The sequence below is a fragment of the Apteryx rowi genome, unplaced genomic scaffold (assembly GCF_003343035.1).
Source record: "Apteryx rowi isolate R43461 unplaced genomic scaffold, aptRow1 scaffold_542, whole genome shotgun sequence".
In the NCBI taxonomy this organism is placed as follows: Eukaryota; Metazoa; Chordata; class Aves; order Apterygiformes; family Apterygidae; genus Apteryx; species Apteryx rowi.
In genome coordinates this window covers 609791-628513 of record NW_020450808.1, presented here as the reverse complement: position 1 = coordinate 628513, position 18723 = coordinate 609791, and the positions used below count along the sequence as shown (strand labels likewise).

Here is an 18723-nt window from a genome sequence, read left to right as displayed (position 1 = left end):
CCCAGGAGAAGTCAAGGCCTCCTGCAGTTGTCCTTGCCTAGCTTCCCCTTTCCTGTTCACAGCGATCACCTTCTAGGTCCTCGGGGGTCCTCAGAAAGCCCACAACTTCCACAAGATCCTCAAGTTCTRSTCAGAGCCCAAMCACTGCTGYGCAAACTGCTGCGTCTGTTCGCTGCCTCTGTTAGCTGCGCTCATAAACAAGATCTAAACTCCTGTAGAGTTAATGAACAAGGGTACAGAAACACAGATATCTCATTTAGGTAAAGGAATCTAGAAATCACAAAGCAGTCAGATACACTGATCTTCTTAGGGATTGCCTGTTAGAGGGTATTCTGACAAGCACTAACTTCCTGCTCTTCCCAGCATAAAGTTTTACACAATACTTAAATCATCAATTAGAGTTCATCTGTCAGTTGACTTTGAAACCCTGTCTTACATGTCAGCTTTCTGGTTTGAGTTGTGCCATATTCTGTGATAAGTTCTCAAGAGGATGGGCAGTTTGACCTTATACAGATCCTACTTATGTGAGACAGACTGTCAACACTTATTAACCTTAATAATATCATTGTGATACAATGACGATAGGAATTCTATTTTTTCAATCATTTTTCTTCTCCACTACAGGCAATAAATATGCATCAGTACATCCATCAGTATCAACACCCATAATATTTTATAGCATTAGTATCAATACAGATTATAGAAAGAGTGGCCACCATTTCAAAAGGGCATTATCAATATTTGCAAGCAGTTAATTAAATTTAGCCTGCTAATCAGTGCAACCGTATGCTTTACATCACTATTATTTGTCAGTTGCACAAGCATAGGACTCGCTCTCCTCATACTGAAGGCAATGGGAACATTTTCATTAACCTGTGCATTAGAACACTTGGCCATACTTTTTGAAATTGAAGCTTAACAAAGCTTATATTTTACAATGTGTTCCTAAGCACAAATTGAAATCCAGGTTTATTAACAAGAAATTCATCTTGAACAGAATGCAAGGACTAAATTTTAATTCTGTTTGTAAATAAGCTATGCAAATACTCTTTTTAGTCCCTAGCATGTATATGATATTTTCAGTGAAGTCAATATGACATATTTTCATGTACTTGAGATGTTTAAGTGAAAAGTGAAGTAAGAGCTCTTTAATTTAACAAGAGACTGTTCAGTGGAAAGATATCTCAGTAAAAAGACAGACAGAGAATATATGTAATGACTCCACTTCTCTTTTATATAGTGGAGGAAGGAAGATAAGACACTGTATTCCTGTCGTACAGAAAGTACCCTGCAATTTCTTTGAAATAAACTCAGGCTAGTATGAAAATCATTTGGATACAGCAGGAGTAGCTACACTGAAAGCTACTCTTCAGGAGCAGCTACACTGAAATTCCAGTGTCTAATGCAACTGCCAGAGGCTACGCTTGACAGACAGTTATGAATTTGTTGTAAGGCCACCTCATCAACAGAATTTCAGAGAAGTCATGTGCTGCAGCCAGACTCCCAAAAGTAACAGAAATCATGGACTGCATTAGTTTAACATCTGTGACATCTGCAGAGAATGGAGAAATCATTGGAAGCAGAAGATATTTCTACATTGTGAGCATGCAGCTGGTAAGCGTTGCCAAAAATATCATATCTAATGTACCAGCAAAGTACCCAGGGTCCACCCATAATGCTTGTATTTTCCAGATGTCTGAACTCAGCCAATTCTTGAATTTTGGCCAGTGAACTTGGCACAGTCACACATTAACTCAAGAATAAGAATATGTTGCAGGCACTCCCACCAAAACTTAACAGTCTCATGAAATAGAGGGATATGGACATATAAGGAATAGAAGGAAAGTTCACAAAAAAATCAGCATTATTTTTTTCCACATTCATACTCTTTTTGGTCATAAAAACAAGCTGGGTACACAAATATTGCTCATTGCACAGTGACACTTTTTCCACAAACGGGGAAAAAAATTAAGAATAATGCTAAAGTTCTGGAAGAACTTTTTCTTTCACAGTGTGGTTAATTATGCCAACACAAAGTATCTAATTATTTATGCTGTCAGGGTGTCAGTTCTTAAAAATAAGCACAAAATTTCCATGTTAGGAGAATGCAGCTGCTTAAATATCTCACATTTTTCGGAGTGACTTGCAGTTCTCCAAGTCAGACCAGGAGCATCCTGCTGCATTGAAGCTTTTCACTGTGGTTAGGCAAGGAGTTAAAAACACTGTCTATCAGAGGATCTTAACTGGAATACAGCCTAGCTTGGCTGTAAGAAAGCTCAGCAAAGGTCAAGCCATGTAGGAAAATTTAAGCTCTACTTAACCTTCACCACATATATGCACATCATACTAACCGAATGATGCTGTGGTTGGACACGAACACATTATACATGAAGAACTGATGCATTGTAAGAAAGATTATGCTGCTGGGCACATAATAACACTTCAAAGGGTCTGAAGACACGTGAAGATTTATTTAAGAAAAGGTACATATAGGATGGTCATCTCAGTCCATAACCTAGGAGTAGGACTAGATTGCTGATCTACTCTCCACTTGACTAGATGATTCTGTAATAACCTGGCAGGCCACAAACTGGCCTCTGCAATACATGCCTGTCATTCTGGTGGGCTTACAGCAATATTTATCATTCAGACATGAATGATAAATCAGGACTGAAAAAAAAATCCAACAGACATTGCTGCAGTGTCTTTCCTCAACAATGCAGATTAGTGTGAGCACATCCAAGCTCAACTTTCTGCACTGCCTTCCTAAGGATTCAAGGATTTTTGTTTATATCTTCCTGATGTAGAGAAGGCCAACAATATCCTGGGCTGCTTTAGGAAGAGGGTAGCCATCAGGTCAAAGGAAGTGATTATTCCCATCTACTCTGAACTGGTGAGTTCTGGAGTTCTGTGTCCAGTTCTGGGCTCCCCAGTACAAGAGAGACATGGAAATACTGGAGCGAGGCCAGCAAAGAGCCATGAAGATCATTAAGGGACTGGAGCATCTGTCATATGAGGAGATGATGAGAGATCTGGGACTGTTTAGCCTGGAGAAGAGAAGGCTCAGGGGGATCTTATCGATGTGTATAAATACCTGATGGGGGCGGGAGGGGAGTAAAGAAGATGGGGCCATACGCTTCTCAGTGGTATCCAGCACATGGACAAAAGGCAATGGGTACAAACTGAAATACAAGAAATTCCACTTAAACATAAGAAAAAATTTCTTTTTGGTGAAGATTGTCAAACACTGGAACAGAGAGCTCTGGATTCCCCAGAAAGCTTGGGGAATATCTTTAGACATATTCAAAACCCAATTGAACAATGTCCTGAGCAATCTGTTCTAGCGGACCCAGCTTTGAGCAGGGGGGTTGGACTGGACAATCTCCAGACATCCCTTCCAACCTCAACTATTCTGTGATTCTGTGGTACTTGATGCCATTGACATAATTACCTCTGGGGTGAGAACCAGATTCAACATGCCTGGTAGTAAGAAATGGCCTATAGTGCCCAGTGAAAATCATTTTCTCCAAAGACAGAACTTTTAAAGGGCTGTCAAGGAGCTGTCCATAACATGTCCATAACAAGTAAAGGCCATCACAACCTTTATCATCTTCTGTTTCGATGCAAAACACACTGATCTCACCTTGTCTAGCATAAGCATTATAAGCCCTATACTGTATGAAGTGCAATTATTTCTGTAGTCACAAAATTACAGAATGGTTGAGGTTGGAAGGGACCTCTGGAGATCAGCTAGTCTAACCGCCTTGCTCAAGCAGGGTCACCTAGAGCACATTGCCCAGAAGCCTGTCTAGATGGCTTTTGAGTATCTCCAATGAGGGAGGTTCCACAACCTCTCTGGGCAACCTGTTCCAGTGTCCTGTCACCCTCACAGTGAAAAAGCTTTTCCCCATGTTCAGACAGAACTGTCTGTGTTTCAGTTTGTGCCCGTTGCCTCTCATCCTGTCACTGGGCACCACTGAAAAGAGTCTGGTCCCATCCTGTGCACACCCTCCCTTCAGATATTTATGCACATTGATAAGATCCCCCTGGAGCCTTCTCTTCTTCAGTCTGAACAGTCCCAGCTCTTTCAGCCTATCCTCATATGAAAGATGCTTCAGTCTCTTAATCTAGTAGCCCTTTGCTGGACTCGCTCCAGTAGCTCCATGTCTATCTTATACTGGGGAGCCCAGAACTGGACACAGTACTCCAAGTGTGGCCTCACTAGTTCTGACTAGAGGGGAAGGACCACCTCCTTTGACCTGCTGGCAATGCGAAATACCAGTATTGTTTGAGCTACCAAGCCCAAACAATAAACTGATTTTAAGAGCAAGAGTAGAGAGAATAAGCCACACACATTAGCCACGCTACTCACTTCTGAAAAGTGCTCATATACTGAGATGATGGGAGGCATAAGAATGTGAATAGACTAGAAAATGGCTGAGGAGAAGGCAAGGCAAGAGCTGACTAGTGAAGACATAAACTGCATTTGGGCCCTGGGCATGGGGAGATAGGGGAGATACAAATGTAGAGTCTTAATAACAGACACCAATGTCAGAAAATCTCAGAACAGCCCAAAGCCTACCAGGGTGGGCTAAACTGACAGCATAACCTGGGAGAGAGGAGTGACCCAAGAGAGATAAAGAGTTGTTTTTTGTTTTTTTTTTTAATGTTTCCATTTTGGACTTGTGTTGACATCAAGTAAAAAAAAGTTTTACAGACATATAGCTGAAAGAGCAAATCTGCAATAGAGTAAAGGGACCTAAAATTCTCTCAGGTAACTACCTTGTAAGGGAGAAATGGATATATATAGCACTCCATGCTGAAAAATTACTGAACAAGTAGTACCATGTCCATTCACCCTCATTTCCTGAAGATGAGTTAATTTGCTTTTTTCTCCAAGGTTGCTTATGAGCTCTCTAAGGTCCTTTTACGTGGTTTTATTGGAACTGGCTAAATTTTGTTTCATGCACAGCCTATAGTTGATGGAGACAGTTTTATATACTTCTTCCATTTATCTCAGGAAGGAATGAGGTTCATGTTGTTATTGAATATATTTAGTAGAGAGATGGTAGAGAGATGGACAGTTTCAAGTAGAGTTAAAGCCAGCAGTATGGCCATTTTAGGCTGCCTTAAGCATATCTGACAAAAGCCTGGGTTGCTCTTAGTTTCATCCAACTGTTACGGACATAAAAGGCCATTACGGCAAACAGAAACAGCTGGAATACAGCAAAACACAAGCTATGTCTAGTTTTCAGGTGTTGGCAGTCCCATAGTTTTTGAGTGAACAGCCATATTGGTGCTTGCAGTCACTTTTGCAATCTTCTCACTTTGGAAAAATTCTCACTGAGCTCATTACAGGTTTTTATTTTGACAATGGCAGGAAAAACACGAAAATGGCTTTGTTTTAACCTATTTTTATAACACCTCTTTTTTTCCTCACTGCTTATCATTTTACTTTAGACATCTCAGTTTTGACTGATGAAACAAGGAATATGGATGCAGGGTACAGGAATGAAAGACATGCAGTGAAAAACATGACAAATTCTAACAAGGCAGATTCTGAAGGGAAGAGTGTCAGTTATTAATGCATACATTATTTAAAACAGCTGATGATTTTATTTAAACTGAAAGAAATCAAAATGAAAAAACAACAAATAAATTTCTACGTATAAATTCACCATGTGATGCAATAAAACATAAGGTGCACTTCATGAAATGAATATAACTCTTTACCAACAAGTCACAAGTAACTGGAAGGAAAAAGGCTAGTCTTCACATCCTAACAGTCTTATCATAGGGACACTGTATTCATTAAGTTTTATGCTCAAGTATCTCTGAAAATATTAGTAGGACTCCTGCTTTTCACCTACCTGGCATTTTGCCCTAACAGACTGTGGCAGTGTTTCAAAGGATACTTTACAGAGATGAAGAAACTACCTACTATAACTGGAGAGGGCAGCAGCTTTATAAGTCAGAGAAATGAGCTCATGCAGCAAAATTCAGACCAATGATGGATTCTAATCTCCAAGTCTCCTAAAATATCATGCTTGTTCCATGTTCCATGCCTGCAAACATGGAACAGCTATTCTTATTACAAATACAGCCATTGTCTATAAAATATAACATAAGGTAAGGTGAAGTTTCTTAAGATTTCTTAGAAAAATCAAGCACTCTTAATAGCTTAATTTAGTGTTAAGATAAACTTCTCAATATGCACAGAACAGTAAGACCAACATTCTTCTAAAATGATTGCAAAGCTGATACTGAAGCAAGTGCAACAAAGCAAAGAATGGGAGAGTCCTTGTTAAGAAAGAGCTAGATTCTGCTACTCTCGGTAAGACTAACATACAGTATTGGGAAAGCAAATCTACTGGACCAGTCAGTGTATTCACTGACTTCATTATTACTAGAAGAGCAGAACCTGTATCCATAGGTATGAATTTATTGTGTACTGAAGAGAGTGAGATTGTAGCTGGCTTTCAGGGAAGATAACAGGCTTACAGATTTCTGCCTAGTTCTCTTTGGGAGAGAGAAGGGAGTATTTGGCATGACCAAACATTAAAAGAAAACATATAAAAAGCATTTCTTTATCAAGCAGTGTGTGCACTCATAAGAAATAGCTCACCACGTTTCAAAGAATGATAATGCAGAATACACAGCTCTGGAGAATATAATTTACAATATAATTAAAGTGTTTTAAGCAACTCAACACACCGCCAAGATCAGTATTTTTGAAATACTCAGAAATACTCAGAGACTGTGAAGACACCAGAGGAAAATGCAGGAAACACATCACAATTCTGACAAAAGCTGTAACTTATGATACACAGATATCCCCCTACTGGAGGAGGAATGAACATTAACAGAAAAATAATGCCCTAAAAATTATGCCTGAATAGTATCAGAAGCAGAAAACCATAGCGTAGAAGTAGTTTCTTTGAACACATAAGAACAATTATAGAAGATCTCAAGAACAGAAGAGGAAATCCAGAAGATCAAATGCCTTTTCTTTCCCATTCCCACATTGTTCATCCCCAACTCTCCCACCTGTTAGGAAAATCCCTAGGCAACTACATCAAATATAGTACAGTTTCCACACAACTATCTTGTGAAGACCTAGAATCCAAGAGTCCATCCAGAAATAAGAACTCCCCACATTACACAAAAATCGTAAATTACCTTCACTGAATTTCACATGCTTCAATCAGATAAAAATCCCTAAATGTGAGAGTCTTTTTACATTTTACCCCAAAAATGTACACAAATCACCAGTTTTTAATCTAATTTAAAGAAACAGAGCAGAGGAAACCAAACTTAGTGAAGTTACACTGGCTTTATACAGTAATGTAAGCAACATCAAAATCAGGTTTTTGATGAACAACAAAGACTTAGCAGTATACAGAGGAGTACATTTTGATTTACACAAGTTTTAATAGCTTTATTTTTTATGATTTTCTTTCTTTTATTGTTACTGAATATTCACAATTTATGTTTAGGAATCCAAGTTTATATCCAGTTAACTGTACTTTCCATGAGACTTCTATTCTTGATTTTTATTAAGATGATTACAATACAGTTTTATTTCATCTCTTGTTCTCTTTTGGGGCCATTTCTCTGTTATAGCTGATGATTATAACTGTGACTAAAGGGATTTTGAAATGAGATGGTATTTTGATTTTCTTTTTGTGGGATATGATCGTGCTTTATTTTTTCCATTACGTTATGCTGGACTCTTGCAGCTCTCTGCAACAATCAGTTAACACTGCCTTAAAAAATAGGGTTTACCTGGAGTTTAAACAGCCTTCAAATATGCAGCACATTTCTAAACAAAAGCTGCAAATCTAGACCCATTTGGTCAAGATTTTTCCCCAATGTACTTAATAGATTAAACTAGTTATGTGTAATAGAAAGCAATAGCAATTATCAATGCCAAGTAATACTGGCATTATTAAAGGGTGTTCATAATGTTAAAACACTACAGAATTACAAAGTGCAGAAATGTTTGGAGAATACAGCTTTCTTTTGGATTAACAAAAACGCTCAACTGACATTTAGCGAAAAAAAAATCAACATGGGAAAAGTGAGCAAAATTACTTTGTCTGTTCTCTTCTTCCCCTCCCCATTGATCAGCAGTGATTAAAAGTAAAATAAGTCGTTCAGAGAGATAAAGGATGGATGGTAAGCTGGCCAACCTTGATGTTTTGATAGTGTGGTTAGAATCCAGGGAGAAGTCTCTTAAAGAATCTCTGAAGTTTAAAGGTCTGATTACACCTGAGTTTAAAAGTCTGATTACACAATATGATTCTTTTAAAGGTTTAAGTTATACTCCTCAGCTCAGGTTCATCCACTCTAAAGCATGTCAAAATTCTGAGTCTAACCAATAAGCCTCTTCCAGGTTTTCAGTAGTATATCACCAAAGAAAAACATCAGGAACAAAGACTTGGATACAGTTCAGAAGACCTGAACCTGAGTGCTATTGTGGATTGGAACAGATCATCAGAGCTGCTGGTCGAGGTATTGGGTCTTGCTTTGATGTGGGGAGGATCAAGATGACTCTTTGAGGAACATACTGTTGCTTCCAAAGAGAAAGACAACAAATGTTCTGGGTACTTCCCTCAATGAACTGAATGAACAGGTAAAAACTTGCTATCAGATGGTATTAATCATCTTTACTCATCTGAGAAAGGGTCTGAATAAACATCCAAGATGATATAATTTAAATGACCCTATTCCTCTAACCTGAATGATTTGAAAAGGAAGGCTTAAATTTAGCCTTTGTATAAACACAGATTTCAACTTCCTATTCTGATGAGAGATAAACTTAAATTAGCATTATCTGCAAACTTTAGCCAAGTTACTTCCAATTTAAGTAATTGTAAGGGAAAGGCAACCAACTGATTTGCCTCTGAAAGAATTTTCATTAGGTAAGTTTATGCTTCGAACTGGAAAACAAAAATAAAATAATGCAAAGAAACTTCCTCTGTCACATCTGCCAGTGATTCTCCATCATCTGTTTATTATACATGAATTATTTCAACCTAAATGACATACTATGGCTTCAATGATTGCAACAGGTATAACCCTGAGGAGCTATAGGTACTGAAGAAACTTGCAGGAATAATGGTAACTTGGAGAAGTGCTGGGAAGCATCATGCTTCTGAAGTACTTCTCAGATAACAGTTCCTCCTCATTTCCTTGGAGAAGTAGGACTTCACTACCTCTAGATCACCTGAGTTAGCCAATAAGGTGTGATTTGACTCTAGTCTCTATCCATTCCCCTTTCCTTCTTACCTGCTCCAAGAAAAGGTTTGCAAGGCAGTGTGCTTCAGTATGCTTCAGTGAAAACCTCAGGAAGCCCGTGGAAGAATACACAGTGTGGAAGAGACACTTAGGAAAACGCGTACGCAATCCAGGCCATAGCTAGGACTATCTAATTAATACCAACACAAAGAACAGGCAAAGAAAGTTTTTTCTAGAACATCAGCTGTACAAGGCAGATTCTAAGAGACATGTCTGCTTTGTGCAATTCTGAATACTCTTGCTGATTCAAATTTCACTATCATAAAATTCCACCACTCCCTCAGAAATTCTTCATGAAGTAAAAGAAAATCCAAATTCTTTTATATTCATATTGCTTTGAGTCCTGTTTATTATTACTATTATCCACTTTTAAGAAAAGCTATTTTGCATCTGTCTTGAATTCTCCAGTGTTTATAACAGCCATACTGTACCTTAAATGTATCAGCACTGTTGGGATTAAACAGCTGGTGTTTCCCAGACCCCAAAATAATAGGGCCAGAAGCTTTGTTTTCTCCATAAGCATAAAGGGACACTGTTGCTGTTGTTCCAGCTGTTTCAAAATCCCCGGTGACTACAGTAATCTTCCAGTCTCCTTCTGAAAAGTAAAAATAAAATCAAAACACTTTTATCACTGCAACTGATACACAGCAAGTTACTTGGATAAGTGAAATAAAGGCATAGCTGAGCCTAGAAACTGCAACTACTGAGTACCTAAAAAGTAATAGTGCTGGCAGAGGCCACAGAAGACTGACTGAATACTGCATCTTCCAAATTCATCTTAGATAAAGTATGACTTCAGTATCCTGCAAACCTCCTAAATCTGTAAAGCAGGAAAAATGAGCACAGGCCCTGGTGACATTTCTAGCAACATCCCTGTGAGTCATCATTAAAAAAGCCCATCCTCTGGACTTTGGATTATTTACAACTGTAAACCAGAAATGGAACAGGAAAAGTTATCAAAACATCCCAACTAAGTAAAATTTCTCCTCATTTTATTTTTTTAACATTGCGTTGATGTTATTGTGTCATGTCCACAAGAGCTCTGTTTGCTTAGATGGAGGCATGACACTGAGATTAGCATGAAAAAAATGATCTTGGAGAAAATTCTGACACTAGAAGAGGAATCTTTAGGAAATCATTTTATATAAAGCTTCCCTGACACTAAAATGTCATCTCTGTTCCCATACAATGCACATAAGTTATTTAAATAGCTGAAAGCAGCTTAATACATATCTCATTTTAAAAAGAACAATTCATAATTGGAAGATGCATTTTTATATCTGAAAAGCTGGGATTGAATGCACTCCACCATTCTTTTGATTGCGGCTTTTGCCTGTACGTGCAACGAGTTCCACTTAGTGACTTAAATTCATTCTGGGGAAAGCAAACATCAAATGAAATACCAGCCCACAGTCTTATAAATAAATGCCTCAGTGTGCACCATAGTTTTATTAATAGAAAGCTGTCTGGTAATGCCTGCATGAACTAAATCTGTTGTCTGACAGAAGTATTTATTTTGGGCCAGCCCCATTATCCTACAGCTATTTGCCCCACTAGGACTGTAGTGGTGCAGAAAGTTTGATCTCCTGTTTTCCAAATGTTTGAGGACTGGTTGACCCTTGATTCTGGGAAGTCATAAAGAAGATTTTTAAATATACATAAAGGAAGTGAACGATTCAATTTCCACTGAAAGTTAACAGACTACAGATTGTAGAAAACTCTTCTTTTGTGCTTTAGAAGATTTCCATCCTCATGACTTTCTCTATAGACACACTTTCCTGACAAAGGAACTAGGGTGCCAAACTGCAAAAAGATCAATATCAATTAGAATGGTGGATAGCCTCTGTACACTGACAGTGGAAACAAAGTGGATAAGACAGGGGCGAATCCTTGCCCCACAGAAGAGCATAACTGCCAAAAAAATCAGACTCTTCTGTTTTCCAACTATACAATATTAATTTTTTTGAAATTAACTCACTTTGAATCATTTGGCTGGAAAATAATGCTTGTGCATAAGCACTTATGAAGAATGGTACAAAGGATAAAATACTGCACACTGTTCCTCTAGTCCAATGAAAAATTCAAAATTCTTTGGGAAACAAATATTCATTTTAAAACAGCCAAAATGTATTTTTGCTTGGACTTGTACATTGCCTGATTTATATTACCTCAAGTGCTTTGGAAGGCCTTTTCTACTCTATTAATTATCCTCTCCAAGTCTCTCTTCTTTTAACTAATGTGGGTTCAAAACGACATAGTTGGTATTCTTGAGACCTTAAGGTCTAGCTAGCTCAGCTCCTGCCTTCAAAGGCACTATCAGCCAACTATTTTGCATGCAAATACAACTCTCAGGTTAAAAAAGGAGTCAAACTTCCCCAAAAACACAATAAAAAGAATTTCGGGTTGTACTCCTCTCTACTGATTTTAGCGCTTTTTTTTCTGAAAACAGACAGGGCTTTGTATTTGAAGGACAACATGAGTATAGGAGAAGGATCTTAAAGTTTCTCCTTGCACCAGAAATCCTCATGGCATTCCTGCATACTTGCAAAAGAAAGTGGAACACTAAGTATTACCAGCACATAGGTCTTGCTCTCTTTGTCATAGAGAGCTAGTGTTTGTTCTGGTGAGGTAAAAGACCAATACTTCCTTAATGACTAGAAGGCTACACAGAGGAGAAAAGAGCAGGGGAAAATGTGTAATCAGGTGATTTTCATTTAGCATATATGGAGGAAAGGTGCAATCTAACACAACGAATGTCCCCCAGGATATCAAAAAATGGTAACTTACCTCAGATGACTTTCAAGAAATCTAGACATTTCTAGAACATCAGAAACAGTACAAAACACTATAAAGTTCTACCGCCCAGAAAAGAATTCTATTTTGCAAACAATTCTGATGTATTTCTGAATGAGCACATTTCTATCTCCTTGGGTAAGGATGAGAGTGCTGTGATCAAAATGTTCATTGCAAGTCCAAGATGAACTCCACTGAAGAAAAGCCAGTTGAACACTGGCATACACTTAGTTTACTCTCTCTCTTTGTCATTCTTTGTTAGGTTTATGGGGCAATTTTTATCTGCTGCAATTTTTATTGCATATCCAGACAGGAACAGCTAAAATGACACAGTGTAGAGTTCCAGCTGTGTACGTGCAGGAAGCACTAACCAGGCTCATTTGAACTACACAAAGGAGTATCTCTACGTGCAGGCCTTGTGAAAGCGGGGAGTGCAGAACAGTTATGCCACAAAGACTGATGAACAGATAGAAAATGAAGGCCTTTGAAAAAGGCATACAAAAGGAACAAGGGCAAAGCGACTTGTCATTCAAAACAAAGTTTACAAGAATAGAATGAGATTTGAATATATTTTGCAAAATAATTAGATACAAAGTTTATAATTAACAACTTTGTATGGGGACTCTATTTAAAACCAGGTTTTTGGATCACAGTGGATATCTTGCTTGATATAGTAAATTATGAATAAAGATTTTCAAACTTCCTCCTGACAGTTTCTAAATTATTGCTCAACCTACTGCATAAAGCACTCCTAACAGCTGAGAAAATATTGTGTTACTAAGATACATAATTTAATTTTCACTGGTTGCAAGGACAGAAAAATCAAGCTGAAAAAATATGAAATCACAGGTAAAGTGGAAAATGAAAAACTAATGGTGAGAACTAACATATATATCACCTGGGAGAAAGAATTGTGGTGTAAAATGTTAAATAAAAAAATTGAAATTAAGATAGATAAACCAATAATTACGAGAAAACCTATGAATTTTCAGGCAAACAGAAAGAAGATTAACATTACTGGAAAGAAAAATGACAGAATAAGAAGAAAGTTTAAATAAAGTGATTTATTGTTTAAATTAAAATGTGATGTTCAGAGTTTACTGAAATATTCAAATAGTGTGCTGTAATTAGTGCTTTTAAAATAAATACAAATGGCAACAAATGTGTAAAGCAGTTAGTTCTGAAAGAGAAATAGTTTTCATTAAAGAAAGAAAACTATAGCAACATTTACCTTTTGCTTCTTCTTGCATTTTTAGCTGTTGATTTATTTGAAATTCTGCCAAAACAAAAAAAATTGTAGTTAATACGGGACCTATCCTTTAATATTAAAGAAAAGTTTTGAGGAAAGGCCTGAAGAGAACATGCTGTGATACTAACCTGATGCAAGAAAACTTTTCTTATTCATTCCCTCACTATTTTCTCCCTAACCCATACCCATACAGTGCAAACACAAAGTATATTCTCTCAGAAATGTAACAAAGGAATCAGAAAAATGGTTAACTCAGATGTCTGAAGAGTAAATTCAGCTCAGATTTCCTCAAAAAAAAAAAAAAAAAAAGACTTACTGATTTTACTTCCATAGTGTAACAATAATTCTTACCTTGAGGGTACAGCTCAATTTCTGAATGAATTACACCTTGGGACATAAATGGAAGCCATCTAAGAATAAGAAAGAAAATAAGAAAGCAGGTTGGAATTAATTTGTTCTCCACCATATTACCATATACCTGAATGATCCACACCTTATTTTCATACTGAATATGTTTAATAGCAAGGAAACTCTAACAGCTTCAGTATATGATTCAATAAATGTTAAAGTACAAATTAAGGATTTGATCCAACAAAGGCATTTTATTTGTACAAGCATAAGAGCTGCATAAGCATAAAATATACCTGTGTCAGATTAAGAGACTTGTGTGTCACTACTATATTCATTTGTGTAGCTAAAACAGAAGAGCATGGCACAGAATTTTTTTTGTTTCAATACTACTGATTGAGTGCTACTCTGTATGTATCTAGTTTGTATGTATCTATTGCGCTATTTCTTAACTTCAAATTTCAGTGTTAAAAACAAAGGTGGAACCAAATTCTGTCCTTCCTTTTTCCCCCTATAAGCTGAAGGCAGAGTGCTGAGACCAAAAAAGTATAAATGAAGGAAAATTTGGTTACATTTCTTGATAGAACTACTCTAGGCTAAGGATAATTTTGAAATCTTATTATTCAGAACATGGATTACCATCTCTTTTAGTTTCTTCCTCCATGGTAAAAAAATAAGCCGGTTTTCTACAGAGAAACATTATTCAGTGAGCTTCTGGACTGTTGGTTTTTATTTTCTGGGCCCACTCCCACAGTCTCCAGGAATGGCTAAGCCATTCGGAGTCTCCTGAGAAGCCTGTTTTGGATCCAGTATAAGCTGGGCAAGAGGGGACTACAGCGGCCAGGAGGAAAGGAAGCTGCTCCCAACCTGTGGCAGAACAGCAGCAGCAGCGTTCTCACCGCAGTCCAAGTCTCAGGGCTGCAAGAGCCTCTGTCACTGCACGCACTGCACATCAGATGGGCAGGCTATAAAGAGGATACAAAGGTGCAAAAGTACTGGTCACTATTTCCCTAAACCATGACAAAACATTGTATGATATTCAGCAGTGGCATACATAACTTGCCCATCTTTCCTGCTGAGGCCTCCTTACTCTACCCTCCATATTCAGACATCAGGTTCTGCTTATCAGGTGGTATAAACACTTCGCAGGTGGAAAATAGCCTGTCTCTCTTAGACAACTACTGTAATGTAGTTCAGGCACAGGTGTTCGCTTTCTGAAGTCTCTTCCCCAGACAGTGTCAGGATTCTGTCTCTGGGTGCCACATCCCGGCCGTTCCCCACGACCACCACACGACAAGTCCACACCAAAGCATAGCATGAACCCAACAAAGGAAAGAAGCGGTCTGCCACAACAGGAACAGATTCAGAAAATGACCAGAAATTATTAGCAGTGACACCCTCAGGAACGAGGTCAATACTAAACTTGGTAAATATTCTAGCAATTTTATTTCCAAGAAAAAGAAACAGAATCTCTAAAACAAGAAAAAAAGGGAGTTATGGCTATTTTCTAAAGACTTCTATTGCTGACAGAAAAAAAGAAAGAAATTAAGAAAGAGAACATCATTAAGTTTATTGCTCTTCAGTTGTTGGGTTTTTTTTACATATTATTTATTCTCTCCCTTCTATATTCCAAAGAAAAAACTTCTCAGATAAAAATTACTGTAAAAGGCACTAACTTAACACACTTGCTGTGTATTACTATATTATAGCTAAATATTTAGGTGCTAAGGAATCCTAGATCAGTGAAAATACACATGCATGTGCAGCTTAAATCACATAAATATTGACAGAATTTGTGTACGTTTCATATTTTTTGTCTTTAAAACATTAACAGGCTCATTCACATAAGAACATAAGTAATCCTTAAGAAATAAATTTTGTCTTACTAGACAACAACTTATTTATATCACTCTTCTGTTAAAGCCTTTTTATGCAGATATGTTCTGCAGTCATAAATGCTGAAAAATATAACTAAAAAAATACAGTTGAATTGAAATCCAGTCAGAGTATTTGGGTTCTCAGAAACTAACATCAGATTTTTATTAAGTCAGATAAAATGTTGAAATTTCCTTGGTTAAATGAGAAAAAATACAGCATTTTGTTTATGCACTGAATCAGAACATATCAATGTAAAATAAAGCTATAAGGCTGAAGATGAACATATGAGACAGATTTCTGAAGAACAGTATTTTTCCCTCCTTGAAATAGAGTAGTGTTTCACCTTTACATTTTGGCCAGTATGGAAGCTGACCCTCTCCAACCTATTTCAACCCTTTTTCAGTGGCAAAAGATAATAATGAAAAAACTTATTTCTCTGTTTCTTCTTGGCAGTCTCTGTCACTGAATAATTCCTGCTGCTCAGCATCTAGTATCTTAATTATCACAAAATTAATACAGTGAAGTGCCCTGCCACGCACTGTTTCTAAGCCGTGTTACACACTGGAGGATAGATGTGATAGAGTCGATTTTTCTTGCTCGAAGTAGGCAGCTGGCCTGATTTTCTACAGAACTTCCTGTCAGAAAGCTAACTATATTCTTTTTAGAAAAGGTAGCAATAACAACTAGCAGCAACAACTAGCCTGCATCCAAATCCACACTGAGAAATCCTCAATCTTACACAAATGCAAATGTTGCATGCAAATAGGTGGTACTGATTAAGGAAAGATCTCAGTTTTAGATAATTTTATAAAGGTGAGTGATCATCTTTATTCTTGTTTTGAAAATGTGACGCAAGGAGTTGCAAGAGACTGTTCAAGGTTACATAACAAATTCATAAAAATCCAGACAAAACAATGAGGCATCTCACGTTTTTTCTAGAGCCCTGTCACCTGGTCACATTGTTTCTCTACACGCCCTTCATTTCACTGGAGTGATGCACATACCCATGAGACAGACTGTAGAACTGGGAACTCCAAGCATGGGATTAACATAACATTTTTCTAAACAAGAAAAGGCTGGATGCTGCAATTCTGTTGTGCTAAAATTACATTTTAATTTAGAACATTTTTGCGTGCTTTATCTTCTCCTCTTGAATAAGTAAGTCACACACTTATAGCACCACTCCTTATGTCATAAGGCTACACTGTACAATCCAGTAACAGAATTTCATAGTATAAGTATTTTAACCTTTGATATGGACCATATGACAATCACTGACTCAAGCAATTTGTTCTGGAGCAACAAATTTTGTGGCTATTATAAAACTGCAAAATAATCCAAATTTGTCTTTTCCTGGAAAAATCATATTTAGAACATTTACTGGTATAATGCAGTTATTGAAAGGATATAGATCTTAAGGATATACTTACGATATATTTTATATCTTATATTTAATAATATTGTTGTAAATACTACCTTTCACAACTGAAAACATATTCCAAGTTCTTCTCAGCTTCTCTGACAATGACTTTATCACAGTACCAATACTGGGACTTAGTATTAGCCTCACAGCGCAACAGCACCTTCTGCAGTTTTCCAAGAGACACAGCTCCCACTTCAAAAGCACTGACCTGGAACACAGTCGAGACAGTAGTCCGTAACTTGTCAACATTAAGAAGGTCCAGAAGGTCCAACATTAAGAAGTTGCAGTAGTTTAAAAGCCTGATCTAACTCTCACAATGGCCAAAAATTCTCATTATTTTTAATGACAGCTGGACTGTATCAAAAAGGTTGGATCCAAAATTAAATGTCTTTTGATTATGTATTGGACTAAATGAGAAAATATAACTAAAATTGGAATGCAGTCTGCTTGAAGAAACTGAAGTCTGACCTGTTCCTTTGTCCTTGTTATTAATCTAGATTTGTGCTTACACTTAACACAGATTATTTTAACAGAAGCATGAAGCTGATCAGGTGAAAGGTTCAGGTTGGCAATATTTTGTTACACTACAAAGTATATAGCTTCCTCTCTCTAAACATAACAGTCTGGATCATGCTTTCCAGAAAAATTAAAATGAAAGAAACAACTACATTGAAAAAGTTGTATTTGCAAAGTTTTCAAGCCTTAGCAAATGGCAGAATTAAGACTGCCTGTGGAACTTTAGTTCTGCCTTGTGTATATGTAATATATGATCACAAGCTATCCTTTCTGAAGGATCCCTGTCTCAAGTTGTGCAAAGGCAGTACTGCAACTTTTCGATATTTCTTTTTATCTTCATTATCTTTATGACCTTACGCATTATTTTCTGCAGCCACCCAAACAATCTGGTGAAACAGAACTGATTTCCCCAGTGATTTCTACTTTTGAACTTTTTCAATAGTACCTACGGTTTTTGCAACATTGAAATCTATTTTTCACAAAGCCCATCTGTGTAATACCTTTCCATTTTACCTATAGAGTTAAAACACAGAGATTATGGCCAAAGCTATCAAAGATGCTAACTAGTTTGGGTGCTCAAATGAGAAACCTGGGGGTTAATTTATCAGCATATTTACCATTTCAAAGAGCTTACCATGTTCAGAACAGAATTCCTATTGAAATGACTTAAGTTACAGCTCAGAAAAGTTAAACTGGTTACCCAGCAAAATATAAGCATACAAGTAGTGGTCACTTAGGGAAGGTTACTTTAAGTGATTTGCCCAATATCATGTATAATAGCTGTGACGGGGATTAAATCAAGTTGTTCAAGTCAACATTCAACTGCCTCTGTCATCAAGTGATTTATCCCAGACCCTGCTCTTCTTCCCCCTACAATCTAGTGCCTTGTTCACCCATTTCTAAAACAAAGTGCACTTTGAAACATCTCTCTTAGCCGCCATATAAATACTACACTGAACTTATTACCAGTCTGTCTAGAAGAATCCCCCCCAGACAACTCCACTTATTTCCTGAATTTCAATTTGAATAATACTTTATATTTAAGGCATTAGTAATGGCATAAAATATATATTCTAAAATAGCATAGATACTTCTGAAGTTTCTCAATGGGTTGCTGCTATGCTTAGCATTTTATATACTGCTTTTCATTTAGTAAATGTTCCACTAACAGCTTGATGGCCTTTGTTAGACAAATTTGTTAGATCTTGCATTTGTT

At 37.1% G+C, this 18723-nt stretch overlaps 1 protein-coding gene across 1 annotated transcript in view; it reads right to left on the bottom strand.

The window, feature by feature from the left end:
* Nucleotides 1-17040: 17040 nt before the first annotated feature.
* Nucleotides 17041-18723, bottom strand: part of LOC112973430 (lipoxygenase homology domain-containing protein 1) — a 39651-nt gene continuing 37968 nt past the window's right edge. The window contains exon 18 of the mRNA XM_026081316.1: nucleotides 17041-17199. Within this exon, the coding sequence (XP_025937101.1) occupies nucleotides 17041-17199 (159 nt within the window). The remainder of the gene's footprint in view (nucleotides 17200-18723) is intronic.